Here is a 21973-nt window from a genome sequence, read left to right on the forward strand (position 1 = left end):
CCATTTCCAACCTTGAAATCTCTAAAAACTAGATATAAGTAATGTCTTATGGCTGTAGTATTACATTGGAGATTTCTTTTTTGCCTGAGCTGAATGTGCTATTATGGTGTCTGTGTTTGCTGACACTGTCTTCTTGGAAAAAGGATCATTTTTAGTGCCTGATTAAAACTTAAGTTCTTTAACCTTGAATGATCATATTCATTTTTAAAGGGCTTCACTTCCAACCTAGAGGCACTATATGTCAATGCTTTTGGAAAAAGTAATTAGGTTAAGATGTATAGTCTTTTTTTTTCCTACCCTTAGCTGGGACAGAGTTTCTATAGCAGTGGTGGTAAGGGTTGGTATTTTCACATGAACACTTCCAGTTACTCCATATGGAGCTGTTGTGTTTAAGAATATCTCAGAATTTCAACAGATCTATCAGCTAAAATACGTAGGAATCTTGTCAAGACAGACCCATATACTCATGCTATAACAGCACCCATTGAAGATAGAGTTGGGGACTTTTAATCTGTGTCTAGAACTGGCTGGTTATGGAACTGTTAGAGCTGCCTCCACTTTCCAGAGCTTCATGGCTCCACTTTAGTAAAAACAAGGCCAAAGAGTCTGGTCGGCGTGGCTCAGAGGTTGAGCATCAACCTATGAACCAGTAGGTCATGGGTAGATTCCTGTTCAGGGCACATGCCTGGTTTGCAGGCTCCATCCCCAGTGTGGGGCATGCAGGAGGCAGCTGATCAATGATTCTCTCTCATCATTGATGTTTCTTTCTCTCCCTCTCCCTTCCTTTCTGAAATCAATAAAAAATATATTAGAAAAACCCAAAACAAACAGCCAAGGCCAAAGACCCTCCTTCTGAAAAAGGCTAATCATATGCCTGTGAGTTCAGAAGGTACTGCAAACATGTCAATGCCAAGAGTAATTTTATTTCCGGAATGCTGTGACTAATTGAAAAACAACATTAGGAATAGATGATTCAATAATTCAAAACATGATCTCTATGAAGAGGAAATTGTGATTACCAAAGTCACCAGACAGATTAGTAATGTTGGCAGAATGAGTAGTATAGACAAACCTAAAGTGAGAAGAGTTGAAGAAAAATAGAATATTTTAAAAAAAGAAAAAGATCTGTTGGGAATGTAAAATGGTACAGCCACTGTGGAAAACAACTCAACATTTTCTTGAGAACTCTCATACAACCCAGCAATTACACTGGTTATTTTTCTTAGTGATATGAGAATTTATATTTACCCCAAATCTACCCCAAACTGGAAACAACCTGGTGAATTGTTAAACATATTGTGGTATGGAATACTACTCAGAAATAAAAAAGAAAGGAACTATGGATAGATTCAACAATCTGGATGATTCTCCAGAGGATTAATCTGAGTGAAGAAAAAAAACAACAATCCCAAAGGGTAGATATAGAGATAGATATGTGTATAGATACATAGATGAAGTAATATATATTTCTTTATTTCTTAAAATGACAAAATTTTGGAGGTGGAGAACAGTTGAGTAGTTACCTGGGATGAGGAGTGTGGGTGGGGATGAGAGGGAAATAGTTGTGGAGATGGAGTGCTCTGTATTCTGAGTCTATCAATGTCATTATCCTGGTAGTTGCTACTATACTGCAGTTTTACAAGATGTTGCCTTTGGGGTAAATTGGGTTAAAGGAACATGGGATCTCTCTGCATTATTTCCTACAACTGCATGTGAATCTATAATTACCTCAAATTAAAGAGTTTAATTAAATATCACAAAGGAAAGTTGAAAAAGACGTATGGTATTTTACTCAAATTATAACAACAGATGATTAGAAATCAAGAGTAAGAAATACTTAAATTAGAGATATGTGTTCAAATGAAAGGCAAGCATACACAATTAGGTGACCATTCAGTTATAATCAAATTTCTGTGTAACCACAGATTAGAAAAATCTCTTCTCCTAAGGCTGTATTATGGATACCTGGTCACAGTTGTACTTATTTCATCTTCCTCATTCTGGACCAAAACCTTGAAGAGCTGGTTCAAGATTATAGGCAGAAAACTCATGATCGCATGAATCTTTTCCACATTCAATAAGTTCTGTAGTAAACCAACAGGAAACAAAAGGGCACTGATTAAATGAAAGCCTATTCTGCTGATGGTTTTCAGAACTTGCTCTTCATTGCATTTAGCATGGTGTGCAGGCATGGGGGCAATGTGGCAATGCGATTTTAAAAACTAATTTAAAATCAATTGGCTTTAATTTTCAATCATTCTTATTTTGAAACACGTACTTATGCTTGTTTATTAATCCATGGACAGAAAATATTAAGGAATTGTGAAATGAAATAATTGACTCTCTTCTCTTCATTGATAAGGCATTTAAAAATCTTCAATGATAATCACCTCTTACTTTGTGAGTCAATGAAAATTACAAAGGTCCCTTTAACCCATTTCTCCCCCAAAGACCACTGAAATGATTTGCAATGTCACATTACCTTACAAGAGCGGACAAAATTTGAGGTAGGTGACTGAGACATATCTTTCTCCCTTTTTTGGCACTCTCGGAAAAATGCGTTCACATATGGATCCTGAAACAGCAAAAATAAAAGTGTTTATTTCTGAGGACATGTAAACTGTGTAACAATCACGGTGATGGGAGGCAGCCTTTCTGTAGGATTGATGCCTCCATGTGCAAGTGCTTTATGAAAGCGTCAATGACAGCTTTCATTTCCGCTTCTCATGGAGGGCTAGAGTTGAAATAAGCTACGAAGCCAACTCTCTTCCCTATTTCATGCTCATAGACTTCTTTTCCTTCTCGGCTATATGGTAATGGCTGAAGAATTACTTCCCTTGGCTTTCTTCCTTTTTTTGTTTTTTTAATTGTCTTCTTTCCTATTCTTGCTCCTGTTTCTTCCATAGACTTCTACCATTTTTTCTTACATATTCCTTAACACACATTAGGAATGCATAGGGATCTTTTCAGACTTAACTGCCAGAGCTAATAAAAAACTAGGAAGTTCACACTAACATCATGATATAACATGACTCTTACCCTTTGTGTTCCCCCAAATCCATAGGTTGTTGTCCTAACTCTCAGTACCACAGGCTATGACTGTGTTTGGAGGTAATTAAGTTAAAGTGAGGCAGTTAGAGTGGCCCTAGTCTAATATAACTGATGTCCTTATAAAAGCATAAATTTCGACACCAGACATGTGCACACACAGAGGAACAACCACGTGGGGACACAGCGAGAAGGCCAAGGAGAGAGGCCTCAGAAGGAACCAACTCTGCCGATGCCTTGATCTCGGACTTCCAGCTTCCAGAACTGTGAGAAATAAATGTCTGTTGTTTAAGCTACCCCATCTGTGGTATTTTGTTATGCCAGCCCCTGCATACTGATACACCCTTTAATGGTATTTACTAAAGAGAGTGGCACTTTGGAAATTCTCTAAATTCTGTGCTGAGGGGTCAGATACATTCTCTGGGTCTTTCTCTGGTATTTGTCAATTCTAGAAGGCCATCTGTGGTTTGGGAAAGACCATTACATTTGGCTTGAGGCACCTGAGATTACTGAGAGAAGTTTTGATCCGATCTATGTGTGGTCCTAACTTATTTCTTTTTTCTTAGCAACCATGTATGTACTAAATTTAAAGCAGCATGAAACAAAAATCAAAAAGCAGATATACAGAGACTTTAAGGAAAGAGAAAAACGTGTTCCAGGTACTTGTGATAATTTGCATTGCAGTTTATAATTGGTGCCAGGAATATGCTCACATTGGGGTAAAATATGCCTCACAATGGGAGGGGTGCGTTGTGGCAATGTGACAATGATCATAATTATATTTGTATCACATTTTTCAGTTCATGAAATACTTTCACATGTAATTTCTCACTTTAATCATCACCACACCCTTGGGTAGAGAGACTTAATTGTTATCCTTTTCCTGATGAGGAAACAGGGAATGCTGGGTGAAGTGACTTGCCCAGGGTTACTGAGCCAGAAGTTGGCCAAGGCAGTTATCAGAGGCAGTTTTGCTGACCTCATGGCCTTCCCATTAGGAAAGCTTTGGCTGGGCATTGGGAGTTATAGTTAGTTTTCAGGTAAAGGTCCAAAGTCTTTATTTTTAACATTTCACATTTTTAACACTTGGGTGTTGTCAGTGGAAGCAAACCATCTTCCAAGGAAGGTGTCATCCTGACAAATACACTCTGGTACTTTGGTGCCTGGACTTCTATGGATTAGGACGTTCTATTTCCCCTGGGAGAGGCATATAATTATGCCACAAACATTCTTCCTTTTCAATCACTTGCTCTCTGACACCCTGTAAATGGTGAGTCTCCTCCTGTAAATATAGGAGGCACCTTATGATTCTACCTGTTGGACAAGATACTGACATTTCAGACACCATTCTCACCTGAGTATTCACTGTGGAGACAACAAATGTCGAGACTTTGAAAAGTGGTTTCCCACCATCAACCCACTTCATGTCACTCCCGCCCTGCTGCAAAAAAGAGTTTGTTACTGTCACTGTGGCAATTTGAGAGAAAGCAGATAAATAGGTTATTTAGTGTATGTTCATTTGCCATCTTGATCCATTAATCTATATATAGAGAAAATAAAAGATGCAAATGCACCTGGCAATATTGGTGAGTGAGACCAGTGTGGTATCAAGGGATCATTGCTAATAGGTTATTTCTATTGGCCATAAAGTAAACAAGATATTTGAAATATCGTAGGTGCACTTGATTCATAATTATAATGGTTGTATAACTAGATGGTTGGGTTAATTTAAATAGCAGAAAGAAGATAACCTCATGCCATTTAGCTCATGTATTTCTTTCTCTTAAATTATACATCATTCAATACCTTTCCACTTGCAGAATCTTGAAAGCGTAAATAATTAGGAGGCAGGCTTGTAGCTATTGGGATATTGTACTCTTGAGAAGCTATCTGATCATGTTTCATCAGAGGAAGCCACGCATATCCAACTGTGCAGAGGAACAACAAAGAGTAAACTTTTGAGTACAAACCTCCATGGGGAAGGGGAACAATACAGTTATTTATTATTTATGATTATAAAACTTCCCTAAAAATGGAATAAATCAGAGCTTTTAAAATACTTTCCAATTCAAGTCCAACAAATGAGATGTAAAGCTATCTCAGATTTCTTCCTGTCAGTACCTGATGTTTCCAGAGCCTCCTTCTTTTTGGCATTTGCTTTTGCATTTATGTCACAAGTGACATGATAAAAAGAAAACAGAATATGGTGTTTCTCATGGAGTTGTGTTGGCAGCTCAATTTTCACCTGAAACGAAAGAGATAATAGTTGGACCGAGATTAAAATAATTTGCCAGGAGTCAGAGCAAGACAAATTCTTTAAAGAATTTTTTCACTGAAATCTAGGTCTATGTTTAATTGTTAGTGTCAGAAGTACTGATTTAACTCTCACTCAATACTCATCCTGCTGGCAGTAATGTGTTAAGATGTTGACATTTTCACTTCTTTATTGTGGTCGATTGTGATAATTTAGAATACATAGTATGTCTCATTAGGTAATTCATGCTGTTATAGTATGGATTAAACGCACACACATGGACATAACTGTAGAAAGTAAACAAGGCACAGCCTGAGGATCTATTGTGAAGGGACACAAAATGAGAGAAGAGGAATTCTTTGTCTCCCAACAGGTGTGCATGGAACAAGTTGTATGAGCATCTCTTGGGAGCTCATTAGAAATACAGTCTTAGACCCTACCCCAGACCTATGGAATTAGAATCTGAATTTTTATAAGATACCCAGGCAATTACAGGCACATTGCTGAGAAACATGGTAGTAATACATGATGTAACTTAAGTATGAAGTTTCTTCCTTTTAGACAATAACAAAAATATATGTAGTACAGTGTATAAAAATATCGATTTTGATAACTAAGTAATAAGCCATTTTATGAAGAGGTCACACTGTAGTTATAATGCTTCTTGACAAACATAAAACAAAGTTGATGTAGGTTAAGAATATTCTTAATGAGAAGCAAACTCCATATTCCTGGAAAGACGTGTTTTGAAACCCTCTACATTTTATTGATCTTTGCAGTTTCCAAACATCTGTCACATACATTTCCATTTAACACCCCCAATAGCCTTGTGAGTGGGATGACTGAGGGTAAATGAAGATGAGATATATTTGCAGGCTTGGAGTCACTGAGATTATGGCCTTGTTAGTAATGTGATCTTCCAGGGCAAGGACCCCCGTCTTCTGATCACCATTTCACACGGGAATCCCAGGATCCCACTCAGGCAAGTTGCATTCCATTCCTTATCAGCAACTAAGTAGTTTCCAGAATAGTCAAATCAAGCAATAATGTGATAGAGAGCCATGCAAATTATCTACCAGCTTATTTATTAGTCTATCTATCTATCTATCTATCTATCTATCTATCTATCTATCTATCATCTATCTATCTATCTTCTATCTATCTCTCTAATTTATTTCCACATTATTCAGGAAAAATTTAATACCCTGCTTATCAAAGTGTTGTCCCTGGAACTAACAAACTAACAGTGGCATCAGTGTCACCTGGAAACTTGTTAGAAGTGAAAATTCTCAGGCCCCATTCCAGACATACGGAATCCAAAAATCTGGGGAGGCTTCCAATCGTCTGCATTTTAACAAATCTTCCAGGTGATTCTGACGCATGATAAAGTTTTCGAAGTCCTGAATGGTAATGGTTTGCAAGCTTAAATATTCTTTACATACCAGCATGCTAACCTGGTTTTAAAAAAGCCAATATACAGTTCAAATTTTCCATGATTAACAATGTAATATAATGGATTTTTCTCTTTTCACACAAGTAATAAGAGAGTCTTGAGAGTTGGCCAGGGCAGGGTTTATTCCATGTCATGTTTAGAGATGAGGGGGGTCCAGGTCACTCAAGTTCACTCAGATTATAAGCAATAGTGTGGGCTCATAGTGTATGTATTCATTTGTTCTTTTCATTATGATATAGAATTGATTGGTAAAAGCTATCTAATACAAACTTTATTATATTGACCAGAGAAATAAGAGAAAAAAATCACATTTTTAAAAGACAATTCTGGACTGAACTAATGGAATTTGCAACATACTTTTGGAGCAACTGTCAATTAACGTAATTTCTAAATCTTGGTTAAGTAATACAGTTGCCGAGGCAGGTCTTCAGTCTGTGGTGCGGGCTAGACTGAGTGTTTATATTGTGTGTTATCTGGCCCGCTGCTGGGGGCAGTGGAGGCCTGGCCCTTACCTCGTCTGAGAAATCCGGATTCTGGGAATGGTGCAGAACTGCTGTGTAGGCGGCTGAGGTGAAGAGGGGCCCTCCAGGTTTTCCATAAATACACTGTTTAAAAAGTTATGAGTTGAATAATTATGAGCATCTGAAATTTTCCCTGAGCAAAATAAAGGCCACAACTCTTCAGTTATGAATCCTGGGACCAAGATAAATTTTGTGATAACTTGCTGGCCTAGGTGACATCTAAGTGACCTTGAACTCCTTTGACCTGCTGCTCTGAATTTATTATACAATGGGTTGCTGCTAAAGAAAAATGTGAAGGCTTTAATTGATGGTGTAGGTATCTCATTGACACTGAACACCCAAATCAGCCCATTACCTAACTTTGATAACTAGGATATGAGATCGCATTTGTCCCATTCTGATTCCTATGGGAGTATCCAGCGCAGACCTAGAGTTTGAGGCAATCAGCTGGGTGACCACAGGAGTGGTTGGACCCTAGCCCTTGACATGCCAGCCCCCAACCAAGAATGCTGAGCAGGAAGGACAGAGCTGGCTCCCGGCTCTGCCATATGAAACTACCATTCGATCCCAGCCCCTAATCAGGCCAGGGGAGGTGACAGGGCACTTCCTACTCATGCAGCTTAAAGGCTCCCTTTGCCCAAGGCTCAGGATGCTTCTTCTGACGTCTGAGGTATCTGTGCGATGCTTTAGAATGCAGTGAAACAGGGGCCCCACCCCTGCTACTACCCTTCTTTCCTGGAATTTTCTGCATGAACGCTGCTCTAACAGCCTGGCGTGTTTGCCATCTGGTCACTGCCTTTGTTTGCTTGGTTACTCCATTTCACTTCCTTTTTTCTCTCCTGCTGCTAATGTGTTGTGGAACTTGGAACCTGTGGATGTGGAGAGCAGCTCGAGACTATTTTAAAGAAGTCTCTCTGTAGCATGACTCATTCAATCCCTCAAACTGGTTATTGCTCTTCTGACCTTCTTAACGCAGAGAACTCAATTGGTACCTAACAGAGGGCTTTCAGAGGCGATCTCAGACGACTGTGGGGTTTGTTAGCAACTGGTTTTGTCCTTTCTCTGACTCAACTGCAACTGGGAAGATGTGGCCACCGGCCAACTAGAAACTATTTTCCTGCCTGTTTTTATAGGTTATTTTATGTTTGAAGCCCCTAAAATAAAAACAGTTGATATCAAATATGAACTCTGAAAAATGCCACCCAGTGGCAGCTTTATAGGTTAAAACAGTACAATTCATATAAACCTCATAGTTTTATTGTTCTTATAAAACCACGTGACCAACAAGTGGGACCATTGAAGTCCTAGAGCCATTTCCCAGCTCCTCTGGCCTCACGCACCTTCCATAAATGTGAGCATCCCATGGGCCCAGTGCATTAGCTAGTAGGTCAGTATGCAGCAACCCCTCTGCACAGGCCACACGCAGGCCAACTGGGAGGTGGCATTTAAATCAAGCATGCCAAATCCAGAGGCAGGCTACTCTCTGAAAATTGCAGTCTTCCAGGGGGAACCTTTGTGTTTATTTCACATTAGAATGGTTTCCCTTTTTCTCCATCATGAAAAGCTAAGCAGAGCCACAGCCTGGCATTTCTCATAGCTCTAGTTAATGATGGCTATTCAATCAGGTACATTTAGGACAAATGTGTTGTGTTGCTCCTCTTTCAACCACACTCAAATAAAAAGCCCCCCGGTGGCAGAGAGAACCGTGTGCCTGCCCACCCTTTAATGTTGCGTCCCCCGTGGACTTGGCCTACCTTCACGGGCTTGGCACCTTCTTCATCTGAATTTTTGAATTCAATGCACACGGTTATATTTCGTGCCTGAAATTACAGCGAGGGAAATGGAAATTATAATGGCCTATAATATAACACCAAAAAAAACAATCCAAGTGCCTAAAATAAGTAGCTTCGAATTAAATGCAACATATGTACAGTACTCAATACTTTCTTGTGACATCCATAGTGCTCAGAAATAGCAGAAGGATTTGGAGAGAAGAAAAAAACTCATGTCCAAAAGGGACAGGCATGCTATGCGCAGAGTATCTTAAGAAACGGAAAAAAGTCAAGAACAACATTATTTAGGGCTAATTTAGAAAGGTTATTAATGTGTCACACAACTGTGTATCCTTAAGCACTTTTAATGGGAAACTAATCATTGCCCATTATTAAGCATTTTCTTCAAATCATTTTCTTTTCCAAAGTGATGAACTATGGTAATTTGTATTTGAACTTTCAGGAGACCATCTTCATGTGGTCTAAACAGAGTGAAGACAGAGGATGATACTTCAGAAACATACCCTACCTTGTTGAAACATTTCTGGCTGTCATACTTGAGGTGCTTGGGATAAATATACATTTGATTTTTGTATACTCTATAAGGACGGCAATACTTTGTTGAGTCGTAAACAAACTCTTCCACCTCCACTGTGGGTTCTGGTTGAGCCATCACATTGAAAGGCTTGACAGGGATAAAGGACGATGTTACACAGTCTTTAAAAATCAGAAAATAAGAGTTTGTCATTTAATATGATTTTTTAAGTGAATAACACAACATATTTTAAAATTAATCTACTCAAAATAGAAACTCCATTCTTTTATGACAATATGTTAAATTATGCTAGAATGAAAAATTTGTAGGAATTAGGCATGCTAGACAATCAAACTATATATTTAATACAATTGATGTTGTAAAAACTGGTAAATCTGTCAGATAGGTTTATAAATATTTTTGTATTGAACTTGATATAAAAAGTAAAATTTGGCTACTGATCTTTTGAGCACACTCACCAGGTATTAGGGATTCACCCATTGCCCTATAGTGGGTGTCTATTACTAATAGTATCGAGTGGATTAATAGTATTTTTCCCCCTACAGGGTGCTTTCACAACATAGACCTGACCTGAAACCCCTCTGCAATATTAGCTATAATTTATCGTATTTTTATCTTCAGCTTTTATAATCTTTTAAAAATCTAACCTTGTAAGTACAGTCTAAAAAGAAGACCATGAGGAATTTATAAATCAAAATTTCTCTGATAAAATAGTTTGGAGGCTGAAGTTGTGGTATTGAAAAATAGCAAGGCCTTCTACCTTCCTTTATCCCATCTGGAATCTTCCTGTGTTCAAAAAAGCAAAATTATTAGCTAAATATGCTGGGGAATCAAATTACAGGTCTTTTTAAAAAAATAAATTATAAAATTTCTATAATTTATTTGAGTTTCTCTACTGTCCCACAGACCTGACAAAGAGAATATTTTAGCTCTCTCTTTTGTTACTTTTCTTTCCCATAGGTAATAAAAGGCGCATCCCTCACATCAGAGAGAGGAAATGACTTAGTTTGTCCTCTTCTTTTTCATACCAATCAATATAAAAGTGATTTGGAACATGGCTTAAGTTAGAATTCTCATTTTATTTCATAATAAGAGGTTTTGTGGAAAAATTATAAAAATAAAAAACTTCACAATGCTAATGGTGCTTCAGCCATTCTGTGGCACCCATCCCATCCTGCTTGTAGTTAATTTTAGGGTGTCTGGATTCATTCTTTGCATCACTGAGAAAGTCACTAACAGGCATAATCAGAAATAACTAAATAAAATAAGCTGATCTCACCACTTAAGAAATAAATTTTGAAACTCTTATTTATAAGTTTCCTTCCTTCCTTCCTTCCTTCCTTCCTTCCTTCCTTCCTTAAAAAAAATCCTTCCCTCCCTCCCTCCCTCCCTTCCTTCCTTCTTTCTAATCCTCACCAGAGGATATTTTTTTTTTCATTAATTTTTAGGGAGAGTGGAAGGAAGAGGGAAGACAGAAACACAATGTGAGAGAGACACATCGATTGGTTGCCTCCCACATGCCCTTGACCAGGGCCGGTAGCCTGCAAGGTACATACGTGCCCTTGACCAGAATTGAGCCTGGGACCCTCCAGTCTGCAGGCCAATGCTCTATCCATTGAGCCAAACCGGCTAGGGCTATTTTTAAGTTAATTCTTTACTATACACCTGAAATTCAAATTTTCATTTCACTGACATAAATAGAACTTTGACCATATTCTGAAAAAGATGAATGCTTTCCTCTGTGTAATTACAGTCTGCAGTGGTTCTCAACCTGTGGGTCGCAACCCCTTTGGGGGTCGAACGACCCTTTCACAGGGGTCGCCTAAGACCATTGGAAAACACATATATAATTACATGTTGTTTTTGTGATTAATCACTATGCTTTAATTATGTTCAATCATGAGGAACTGTATTAAAGGGTCGCGGCATTAGGAAGGTTGAGAACCACTGTTAGCTCTAATCACTGTATGACCACTGGGGGGCTCTGCATGGTGCTCAGAGTAACTGACAGCACAGGACAGCAGAACCAGCCCTGTATTTTGAGTCTGAGGAACTAGATAGAATGAATATAGATTCTCTCATTATGGGCTATTAGTTTATCATTCTATCTGAATCTGACTTTCTGCATTTGCAACCCTTTAGGGGTTTGAGATTAAATTATATAATTTAATACCTTGCTCTGTGCATGATGTACACAAGATAAGTATTAAGTTACCCTGAATATAGTTACTGTCCTACTATACTTATCTTCTTTTTTAAAAAAATATATTTTATTGATTTTTTTACAGAGAGGAAGGGAGAGGGATAGAGAACTAGAAACATCGATGAGAGAGAAACATCGATTGAGCTGCCTCCTGCACACTCCCCACTGGGGATATGCCCGCAACCAAGGTACATGCCCTTGACCGGAATCGAACCTGGGACCCTTCAGTCCACAGGCCGACGCTCTATCCACTGAGCCAAACCGGTTAGGGCTATACTTATCTTCTTAATAAAGAAATAAGAAGCCCTAAATTTCTGTAAGGTAATAAATTCCATTTATCTCAAACTTTGAGAAAAAACCCTCACCAAACAAATCTTTGTAACCAACCATCTAACCAACTAACCAAAATAACACTAAATATTAAAAACTCTACAAGCAAACTAGGACATCATCATCATACTTGGATGCTCCAAAGGAATGTTGTCAACAGCAATATCCAGGCTTCCAGGAATGGTCTGCATTTTGCTTATTCTGTCAGCCCTGTGAAAGCATATAAACACACACACACACACGCACACACATACACACTGAATTATTCTACTTGTCAAGAAAAAAAAAGTCAACTGTAATTCTGAGCTTTGATTAAGGGTGAACAGTAGGGCCCCATCCAATCTTGTGAATGACTTTATGTAGCTGGTTTGATTTTGAAAACTAAATTTTATGTGATATTGCCATTACAAATAAAAACCAGGGAGGGGTCAAGTTACAGATATCCTAAATTGTTTTAAATTTATTTGCACCTACTTCTGATAACATTTACATAAATGGCTAAACAAGTATAATAGTAAATATGGTTTTCTGTACCAAAAATTACTAGTATTTGAACTGGTTTCAGTAATCCATTTTCTTAAGGAATCTTAAGAAGCCTTGAGAGCAGCACTGGCCTTTGTTACAAGTGCTAAGTGGACGAGTCTGCTTTTCTCCTCTTCACCAACAGTCAAGAAGGACAAAGAGCCTTTCCCTGATCTTGGTTCTTCTGCCTTCTCCCACCCTGTAAATGCATGCAGACACTCCCTTCCTGCCTATCCCTGCTCTCCATTCACTCTGAGTCTTGGTTCCTGACTCTTGAGTCCTTGCATTTCTTTCCCTCTCTCTCTACTAAAACCTTCTCGCCCAACCTCCTTTAAAGTGAAAACCATAGTAGCCTGATAACAGCTTCAAGTGCTCTCTCCCTTTCAGGAAATTGACTTTGATAGGTGGAATAATTACAGTGGTAGGTCAGAGCCAGCTCTTCCCAGCTTGTGAGAGCTGATTGTTAAATTTTCAGTTATTTTGCCTGCCAATTGTTAAACGCAACCATTTTTAAAAATGAAATTATGTAAACTTACCATTAAACAAATTGTATTAAAGTCCAAGGTAATAAGTATATTTAAAATTCATCATTTACTAATTATTTTACTACAAGATAGATGATCCAGAATCTTGAGGTTATTTACGTGTACTGTATGGTGGAAATGTTATATAATGGTGTGCACATTTCCTCCCAATTCTGTATTTGGTGAAGCCCCATGGGTAGCTTGAAATTAGCAATGGTAGGAGAATTTACACCATAGAAATTGGCTATCAGTACAAATCAGTTTTCCCCACTAGAGTGTTCGTTGGTAAACATTTATCAGCACAATACTGCGAATAACTGCCATAGGTATGAGGTGTCTATGAGATAATTTAATGTTTCACCAGTATGGCATTGGGTATTCTAGATGCTCTCTAGCTGCCACAGTGAAAACTTTCTTTGCTATATGCTGATAACATGATTTTTTTTTAGAGTAATACCTTCTGTTTATACCAGATTACCCCCAAATCTTTTGACCATTCCTTTTCAGCATTTCAAATTTTCATGCTTTAGTACTCTGGCAAGAAAGTAAAGAGAAAAAAGCACTCCTGATTTCCACTTAGTAGCTGTGGGAAGGCCATGATAGGGGTTTTAATCAGGAAGTTTGATTAAGTCAAGGGGGGGTGTCTCCCAATGTAAGGAGTATCATCATAAATAAGTATTACTGGTCCAGGGCCTCCTCTAGGATGTTATTACTCACTTTTATTTTGCTTTCTCAAGTTTAGTTACTTTCCAGGACAACCAAAACATTGGGAAAACATCCTTAATAGTTAAATAGAAGCACATATTCTCTTGAAGATACAGAAAATATTAATAATGCCTGTTTCATAGTAATATGTTATTTTGTTTTAGATATACCAAATTAATTCATAGTGGACTGTTGACTTTTAGATGGGAGAGGCAGAGAGTTAACATTTGGGAAAGGGGCAAAGGGTACAAGAATCCTATGTGTATTGGGGGATTAACAATTTAAGATAAGTTTCTTGTCATGAAAGATCTTATCATCATAAGATAGTGAATGCATGGTGATTCATTTTTAAAATGTGGCTTTTATATTTTTCCCTTTTTAGCACGAACTTCCATCATTTTTTCCAAAAGCATTTGAAAGAAATATTATAAATCATTGCATTCACAGCAGTGCATTGCTCTGTAAAGTTTCAAAACATAGTTTTAAAATTCCTTAACACTCCTCCCATTTAGTGGTATCTATGTCCCCTTCGTTTGAATCTAGGCTCCCTTGATGGTACAAAAATGGCATTTTTGCATTCCTTGGCCCCAGTCTTAAGAAGCTGACAGTTATCACTGCTGTCCCTTGGGGTACTTACGCTTAGAATCCTGCCATGAGAAAACCATAGTAGCCTATGGAGACAGTCCCATGATTAGGAGCCACAGTTTCCAGCCCACAGCTCCAGTGAGTACTCAGCCAATAGCAACTTGGCAGTTATTAAATGAGCCACCTTAATATAGATCCTCTAGCTTCAGTTGACCTTGCCCAGCTGCTGCCCCTCATCTACCTATGCTCAAATTATGGACCAGGAGTAAATAAGTGATGTTATTGTAAGTCACTAAGTTTTGGGGTGACTTGCTACACAGCAATAGATAACCGACATAGTTTAATGTTCCACACTCATTCCATATAATTCGGCCAATATAGCCTTGAGGGTGTCATTTGGGCATATGTGAAGTCATGGGCAAACCATCTGCTTTCTGGAGGAATTTGGACATTGAGAATAAGGTAATCAAGTATTGTTTATACATAAATTACAAATCAATAGTGGCAATGGTGTTGATTTATGTTAATTTCAAGAGTATAGCCCAAGTCCTACCTTCTATAATCTGACACTAGTTTAAGTAGGTCCTCGGTTGAAATCTTGCTACTTTCTTGTCTATATAATGGTGAAAATCTTGAGTCTCTGTCCACATTTCCCTGGTTGTCCTTAAATACTGATCTGAAAAAAAAAGAATATTTATTTAGGTTGGTATTTGGATACTATTTACAGAGTTGTGTTTTTAGGTGATTAAAATAATTTAATTTCCCATTTATAATGGAAAAACTTTCATTATAAAAAAATTTAGAGAATAAAAATACAAGAAAACTTCTCAGACAAAAGTTTCATTTAGACACTACATTTATATTTAACTTTTTATTTTTCAACTCAGTATCGAAAGTGACAGCACCCATATTACAACTACATTTATTTATGATTTAGTAACATTTCAAACCTAAGGAAGGTGAAAGGAAAGGAACATGTTATTCCTTCTTCATTATTTCCTGAGCAAGCCAGGGTCACGTACCATTAGGTTTTACAAGTATAAAAAAAAGGGATAAGAACCTGACCATGGGTACGAGGGCCAGATGCTTGAAACATTTTCATGGAGATAAATGTGCCCAAGTCCTACATTTTAGGACAGAGACAGATATAAAATGGAGAACATCTGAGTCAGAATTTTGTACTAACTAATGATACTACCATGAATCGAAGTCATTTATTTCCTTTCTTGATCCATTTCACTGGAACTACACAGATTTTAGTTAAAATATATAAATTGTTTTTGTCCAAACAATATAGTAATGTCAGGCAACACTTGCTGACAAACTAGTATACACAACACAGCTTACTTTAGTTTTTCTTCCTCATCATTCATCATACTCTGCCTACCAAAGAAAATTAGATGCATGTATAATTGATTTCTCTCTAATGTTGAAGACATGATACATTTTTATTCCTCCTAGCTTAAAGATCTTGACTAGATGATTTTATTACTCTTTAAATTAGCCAAAGATTTCAGTGTTCAAGCTGAAATGGTCATTTAAATGGACATCTGATCATAGAGCTTTAATGTCTAGTAATACAGAAAATGTGCCAGAAATTTATCAGAATAGTATTTTAGATTCCTTCCATCTTTTTCCAATTTTTATCTGTTAAGTACTAAGTGAGGGGGGAAAAGCTCTCCTATCAGATAACACTAATGAAGCAGAATGAAAATATTTAACTAGACAATTATTTTTATTAAATGTAATATAGGGCTTTTATTCATGTGCGTGGCATGTTGAAACAAATATGGTATATTTCCCAACATGAGAGAAGACTAACTGAGCTTGGAAAGGAGTGTTGTTTTTTTTTAATTAACCAGCCTCTGCAAATATATTGATAGACATGGGTTGTGTAACTCGTTTTTGCTATTATCCACAGTTCTGTCCTAGAAATAGCTCACTTACATTGGACACATTATAAAAAGAATGAGGAGCACAGCACCAGGAAGTTATGCATAGTACCAAACACCCTGTCCTTGCTCGATAAATATTCTAACTGGCAACAGAACACAGACTGTCTCATTTACACAGATGGCTTCAGGGTGGCTGGGACACTGTGCCTACTAGTTCCAGTTGCCGCAGTTGAGCAATGATCAGTATATGTGAGAGTCTCAGAATCATGGCATTTGGGGTATGATGGAAGGAAATGCAATGTTTAACCAAAAGAAAAAGAAGCTTAGGTGTCCCTTAGAGCTTCATTCATAGGTAGCATGAATGCCACAATGTACAGAAAGAATTGGGCATATTTTTTGTGGCTATGGAAAACAAAATATAGAAGTGATTGTCAAACAGTTTAAACATTTTTTAAACGACTTATCTAATCATCAGAGCTACAGAAAGACAGAAAGAACCACAGTGGGAGGCACTTGACTTTTTGTCACTGGAAGGATTCAAACAGAGGTTGAATAACCATTTGTTGGGGATATTATTACATTGTGTACCTTCTCTAAGTTATAAATATAAGAACAATGTTTTACTGTAGTCTCATTTAATTTTAAAGAAAATTCAGTGTTGTGCACTGGTCCATTTAGAACATTGCATGAAACAGAGTAAAGAAATAAAAAACAGTCTTGGCAAGGATTTAGGGCACATATTATTCTAGGGTGATATGCACAGAGAGGGTTCCATTTAACAAAATGATTTTCTCCTGAATCAATGAGTGTAAAACACCCTACCTACTGGAGGATAAATGTTTTGTGGGTTGTTTTTTTTTTGTTGTAAAATGGCACCACAGCTGGTGTCAAAGATAAGAACATGAATTTCAGATAAAATGTTCACAGCAATGAGCATCTGTGTCTTGTAGTGGGTCAGACGATTAGATCTGGGTAAAAATATGGTCATATGTTACACTGTCACTTCTATGTGATAGTTGATTAGTGACAGTTGATTTTAAGGGCCAAAGTGTTTTAGGATACACTCAAAGCTGTAATGTGAAACAAATGACAATCTAGAAATATAATAGAAAAGAGAAGTAGCCAGAGAATTAGCAGTATCAGTAGGGTATTGAAATATGTCAGGAATTAGCTTATGTCAAAATCACATGAATAACAATGAGTGTTCAATGTTTATTGGAAGCAGTTTCCATATAATAAAGTTAAAATCTTCTTTAATTGTATCTGATACTTATTTTTGTGGTTAGATGATACAAGTAGTATAACATAAAACCTTTAGAAATGTATGCTAATCATTTTTCTCAGTTGCTAATAATGTCTATGGAAGTCTAAAACATATATTTATATACAGAAATTGGTGGTGTATACTGTTCCCTAACCTACAACCAAACCCCTCATCAGGCATTCATGTAGCATGAGCTTGTGGTTTTGTTGGCTTTCCTGTCTTAGACATAATTACTTTAATAGTGGTAACATTGCCAGCCTTCCTAGAAACTTCATCTGTCTTTCTTCCAACATATGCTACTAGAAACTTGAAAGTTGGATCGGTACTTCTTCTTACTGCTCTGTGATGGGTAAATCTTTTACTTATTTCTCACTGCCTCAAATTTACTAGAAAGGGAACTTGTGGTGAGTGTGATCTCCACAGGAGAATTCATAATAATCACATGAGAATAATGACTTCTAATAATGGCTATCTTTTATTGGGTACACACCCATGCTCATTAATTCCTGCAAGAGTAAATTTGGTATTATCCTTCCTCTATTGTACATTTAAAAAAATCTGAGGTAGCCCTGGCCACAGTGGCTCAGTTGGTTGAGCATTGTCTTATACACCAAGAGGTGGCGGGTTCAATTCCCTGTCAGAGCACATACACACTGGTGCATTGGATCTCCGGTTGGGGCACATACAGGAGGCAACTGGTTGATGTTTCTCTCTCACATTGATGTTTCTCTTTCTCTCTCTCCCTCCCTTCCTTCCTCTTTTGAAAAAGAATCGTTTAAAAATTCCTTTAGCCTGGGCAGCATGGCTCAGTGGTTGAGCATCAACTTATGAACCAAGTCACAGTTTGATTCCCGTTCAGGGCACATGCCTGGGTTGCAGGCTCGATTCCTAGTGTAGGATGTGCAGAAGGCAGCCAGTCAGTGATTCTCTCTCATCATTGATGTTTCTATCTCTCTCTCCCCCTCTCCCTCCCTCTCTGAAATCAATAAAAATATATTTTAAAACATTCCTTTAAAAAATCTGAGATAAAGACAAACCATAAGTACTTGCTTAAGTTCACTTGTCTAGTAAACAGAGTTGAGATTTCAAATCCAGCTCTGGTTCTAAAATGCCTGCCTCTGAAACCTCAGAACAATGCTGGACCCTTAAAGAGCAAATACGTTCACCATTGTAATTTTGCTATATTAGGATATTTTACTTTTGCCAAGGGATATTTTGTTTCTAGTTGCTCCAGTGGATTTTCTTGTGGGAACTGCTGAGAATACTTATCAATGTCAAAAAGTTTGACCAGCAAATTACAGCCAGTTATCCTTTCTTTTGAAACATATCAGAAGTAAAAACCATTATATTTATCAGAGAGGGTTCAGTATATCTCACTAGAAGCTTTTTCATGCAGACTATCCTGGTATTAATTGTCTCTGTAGGAGAGAGAGGGAAAAGGGAGAGCAAGTGATAGTTATGATCTACTTTATGCCATGGGCTTCTGCACCTGAGATTGCGCTTACTGCCCATGAGGCTGTGAGAATCAGGAAGGAAACTTGCCCAAAGTTACAAACTGTAAGTGGTGGCCTGATCTAGACCCTTTCTGTCAGACTCCTGGGCCTGGTCTCCTTCTCCCGTACTGCAAGGCTGCCTTACAGCACACAAATTCCCAGAGACAGTGTGAGCCTATATAGGCTTACTGTTGCCCAGACTCCCACATTTCTCATCCCTGCACTTGTACCAACTTTAAGTAACGCCCTCAAAACTATAACAAACATTGGTGAGTTTACTCTGGTTCTGCTCATCGCTGGGAACTGGGAGACCTAAGCATGGCATAAGTAACTGGTTCTCACTTCATTCTGCATTGTAAAATTGCTGTCATGGGTCAGCGTTATCAACATTCAAATGATTACTTAATAGGCAGTCCCATTTTGTAGTTCATTTGATTTGTGCACTGCTGGCCATTTTTTCCTTATGTCTGTTCCAGGCTCTTCCTCCTTTAAGAAATTATTGTACTAATAAAGATGCACAGAGATTGAAGAGGACAATAATAATGGATGTTTGAGTAGATCCAACAAACTGTTTTTGTTCTTTATGCAGAGGTTATATTTCCAGGAGGATGATTCCATCATCAGTGTCTATATAACTCAGCATTGCTATCAGCATCAACTGGTACTGATAAATGTAGCTATGCTAATCAGCACCAAAATCAAAGAGAGTTTAAATGATCAACCTGAAGGCTTCTTTTAGACAACCATACATAGACCTGCGCTCTACGCATAGATGAAAACGTGCAGCTGCCTAAGACATCAGTGTGTGTCCATCTGAATTTTATACACACCAAACTCTCAGGGGTGACATAATGTCAGGTGTCTGATAAAATTTATACCCTAAACAAGTTATGACTTTGATTTGACCCTACCAAGAACCCACAGCATACCTGGTCATGCTAACACTGTACCTATGTCGTGGCCTCAGTTTAGTATGAGTTGTCTTGATTGTCTTGTAAAACACATTTCTGAGGAGCTCAAGGAATTTATAAAGATGAACACATTAGCATTATTCTAGGTGTTAGTATATTAAAAATAACAGGTAACACAGAAGCGTTCAAAACGGAAGCTTCCAATGCTGACTACAAATGCATTTCTATTCTGTTGGTTGCAATTGTCAACCTACCTCATTGCCCAAGCGAATGGCATGCGGTATTTCCCCAACTTGCTGCAGAACTGCCTATTGGATTTGAGTATCTTTTGTGCACACTAAGGGAAAAATAAATGATATGTGGTTTAGAACATCACTTTACCACCTGCCCATGAAAAATATTAACAAATATTTTTTATGTTATCTTACATTGAAACTCAATGGAATTCTGACTTACTGGGCCCACAGATGCACCTCTTAAAGAGCCAAATGATAAGTCTTTGTGTTAAACTACTATATAATATTTGTCTTTCTTTTTTAGTTTGGAAATTCAAATATAGAAAATACCCTTGTCTTGGAATATCAAAGTTTTTCCTTTCTTCTGATTTCAAAAACCTTAAAATATTGAATGGAAAGTGTTATCAAATTTACATTCACAGTCTGTGCTATGTTTTCTTTTATTTATCATGGCAGAGGTCAGCAAAATTGTTCTGTAAAGGTTCATACAGTAAATATATTGGGCCATATGGTCTCTGTCACAACTTCTCATCTCTGCTGCTCTAGCAGAAAAGCAGTCATAGAAGATCCATAAATGAATGAGTGTGACTGTGTTTCAATAAAACTTTATTTACAAAAACAGGTGGCAGGGTGGATTTGGCCCACACACCATAGTTTGCCAAACCCTGAATCTCATAAATCTATTAAATTCTGCCCTAAATGGACAAATATGTTCAAATTCAATGGTTAACATTATTTTCGCAATGTATTTCTTTTGTATGGAAAATATAGACTTTTATATTTATTTTCTACTAAATAGTAACATTCAATTATTAAAGAAAATGTCATAGAAAAAAAAATTCTGTGTTCCCACCATTCAAAGAACTTTCTGTATGTCCTTTATTCTTTCTTTCTTTACTTAGGTCTATTATAATTTGATATGCAATTATCTATCCCCCTTTTCATAGTTTCTCATCAGCATTAATAATGTCTTAGTGGGCTGTATTAACTTGTTTTTAGTCAGATTAATCCTAACTTTCATTATTGTTAACACTTTGATCCTTGGAATTAAAGCTTTATCCACATTTAAATTATTTCTACTAATAGATGATCAAAAGTCAGAAACTGCTGGGTCACAAAGCATAAGCCAGGAATATATACTTTAAAATTTTCCTGATGCCTAAGTAAATGCCTTAGTGAAAATATTTATGCACTAAGTAAATATTTTGAGACTTAAACTTATCAAACTTGATAATTCATCAGACAATGCAATTTTATTTCTTGAAATCAATTGAAATGCTGTGTGGAAAAGATCATGGATTACCTTGTTGGAGTCTGGATTCTTAATGTAAGGTTCTGCACCACTTGCAATGTTTCCCATTAATACTTTCTCGACTTTGGCCACCAAAACAATGTCAGAATGTGGATTGCTTACAGAGAATATGGCCTATGTACAAAAAAAAAGAGTTAGGATTAATAAACTAGTAAGCATGTAGGATGCCACCTTGAAGACATTTACAAAATCTCATTTGTTTTGAAAGAACAGCTTTAAGGGAATTTTTATTTGGGTAATTGCTCCTCTTGTGTAGGGTATTGGAAAGAACAGGGGGACAGCATTTTATGCCCCACCATGTGTAAATAAAAGTGCAACCTGCTTTGGAAATTTCAGCCATTCCTCTGGAAACCCCTTGACGTGAGGTTCTTCCAATTGCCGCGGGGTGA

The 21973-nt window shown here is 37.4% G+C and overlaps 1 protein-coding gene across 1 annotated transcript in view; it reads right to left on the reverse strand.

Moving 5' to 3' along the window:
- Nucleotides 1-21973, reverse strand: part of DOCK10 (dedicator of cytokinesis 10) — a 154204-nt gene that overhangs the window by 50524 nt on the left and 81707 nt on the right. The window contains exons 17-24 of the mRNA XM_014531135.1: nt 9578-9765; nt 9031-9096; nt 7268-7360; nt 5170-5293; nt 4855-4976; nt 4403-4489; nt 2483-2575; nt 1966-2084 (exon numbers count right to left, since the gene is read on the reverse strand). Coding sequence (XP_014386621.1) covers nt 1966-2084; nt 2483-2575; nt 4403-4489; nt 4855-4976; nt 5170-5293; nt 7268-7360; nt 9031-9096; nt 9578-9765 — 892 coding nt within the window. The remainder of the gene's footprint in view (nt 1-1965; nt 2085-2482; nt 2576-4402; nt 4490-4854; nt 4977-5169; nt 5294-7267; nt 7361-9030; nt 9097-9577; nt 9766-21973) is intronic.

The sequence above is a fragment of the Myotis brandtii genome, unplaced genomic scaffold, assembly GCF_000412655.1.
Source record: "Myotis brandtii unplaced genomic scaffold, ASM41265v1 scaffold79, whole genome shotgun sequence".
Taxonomy (NCBI): Eukaryota; Metazoa; Chordata; class Mammalia; order Chiroptera; family Vespertilionidae; genus Myotis; species Myotis brandtii.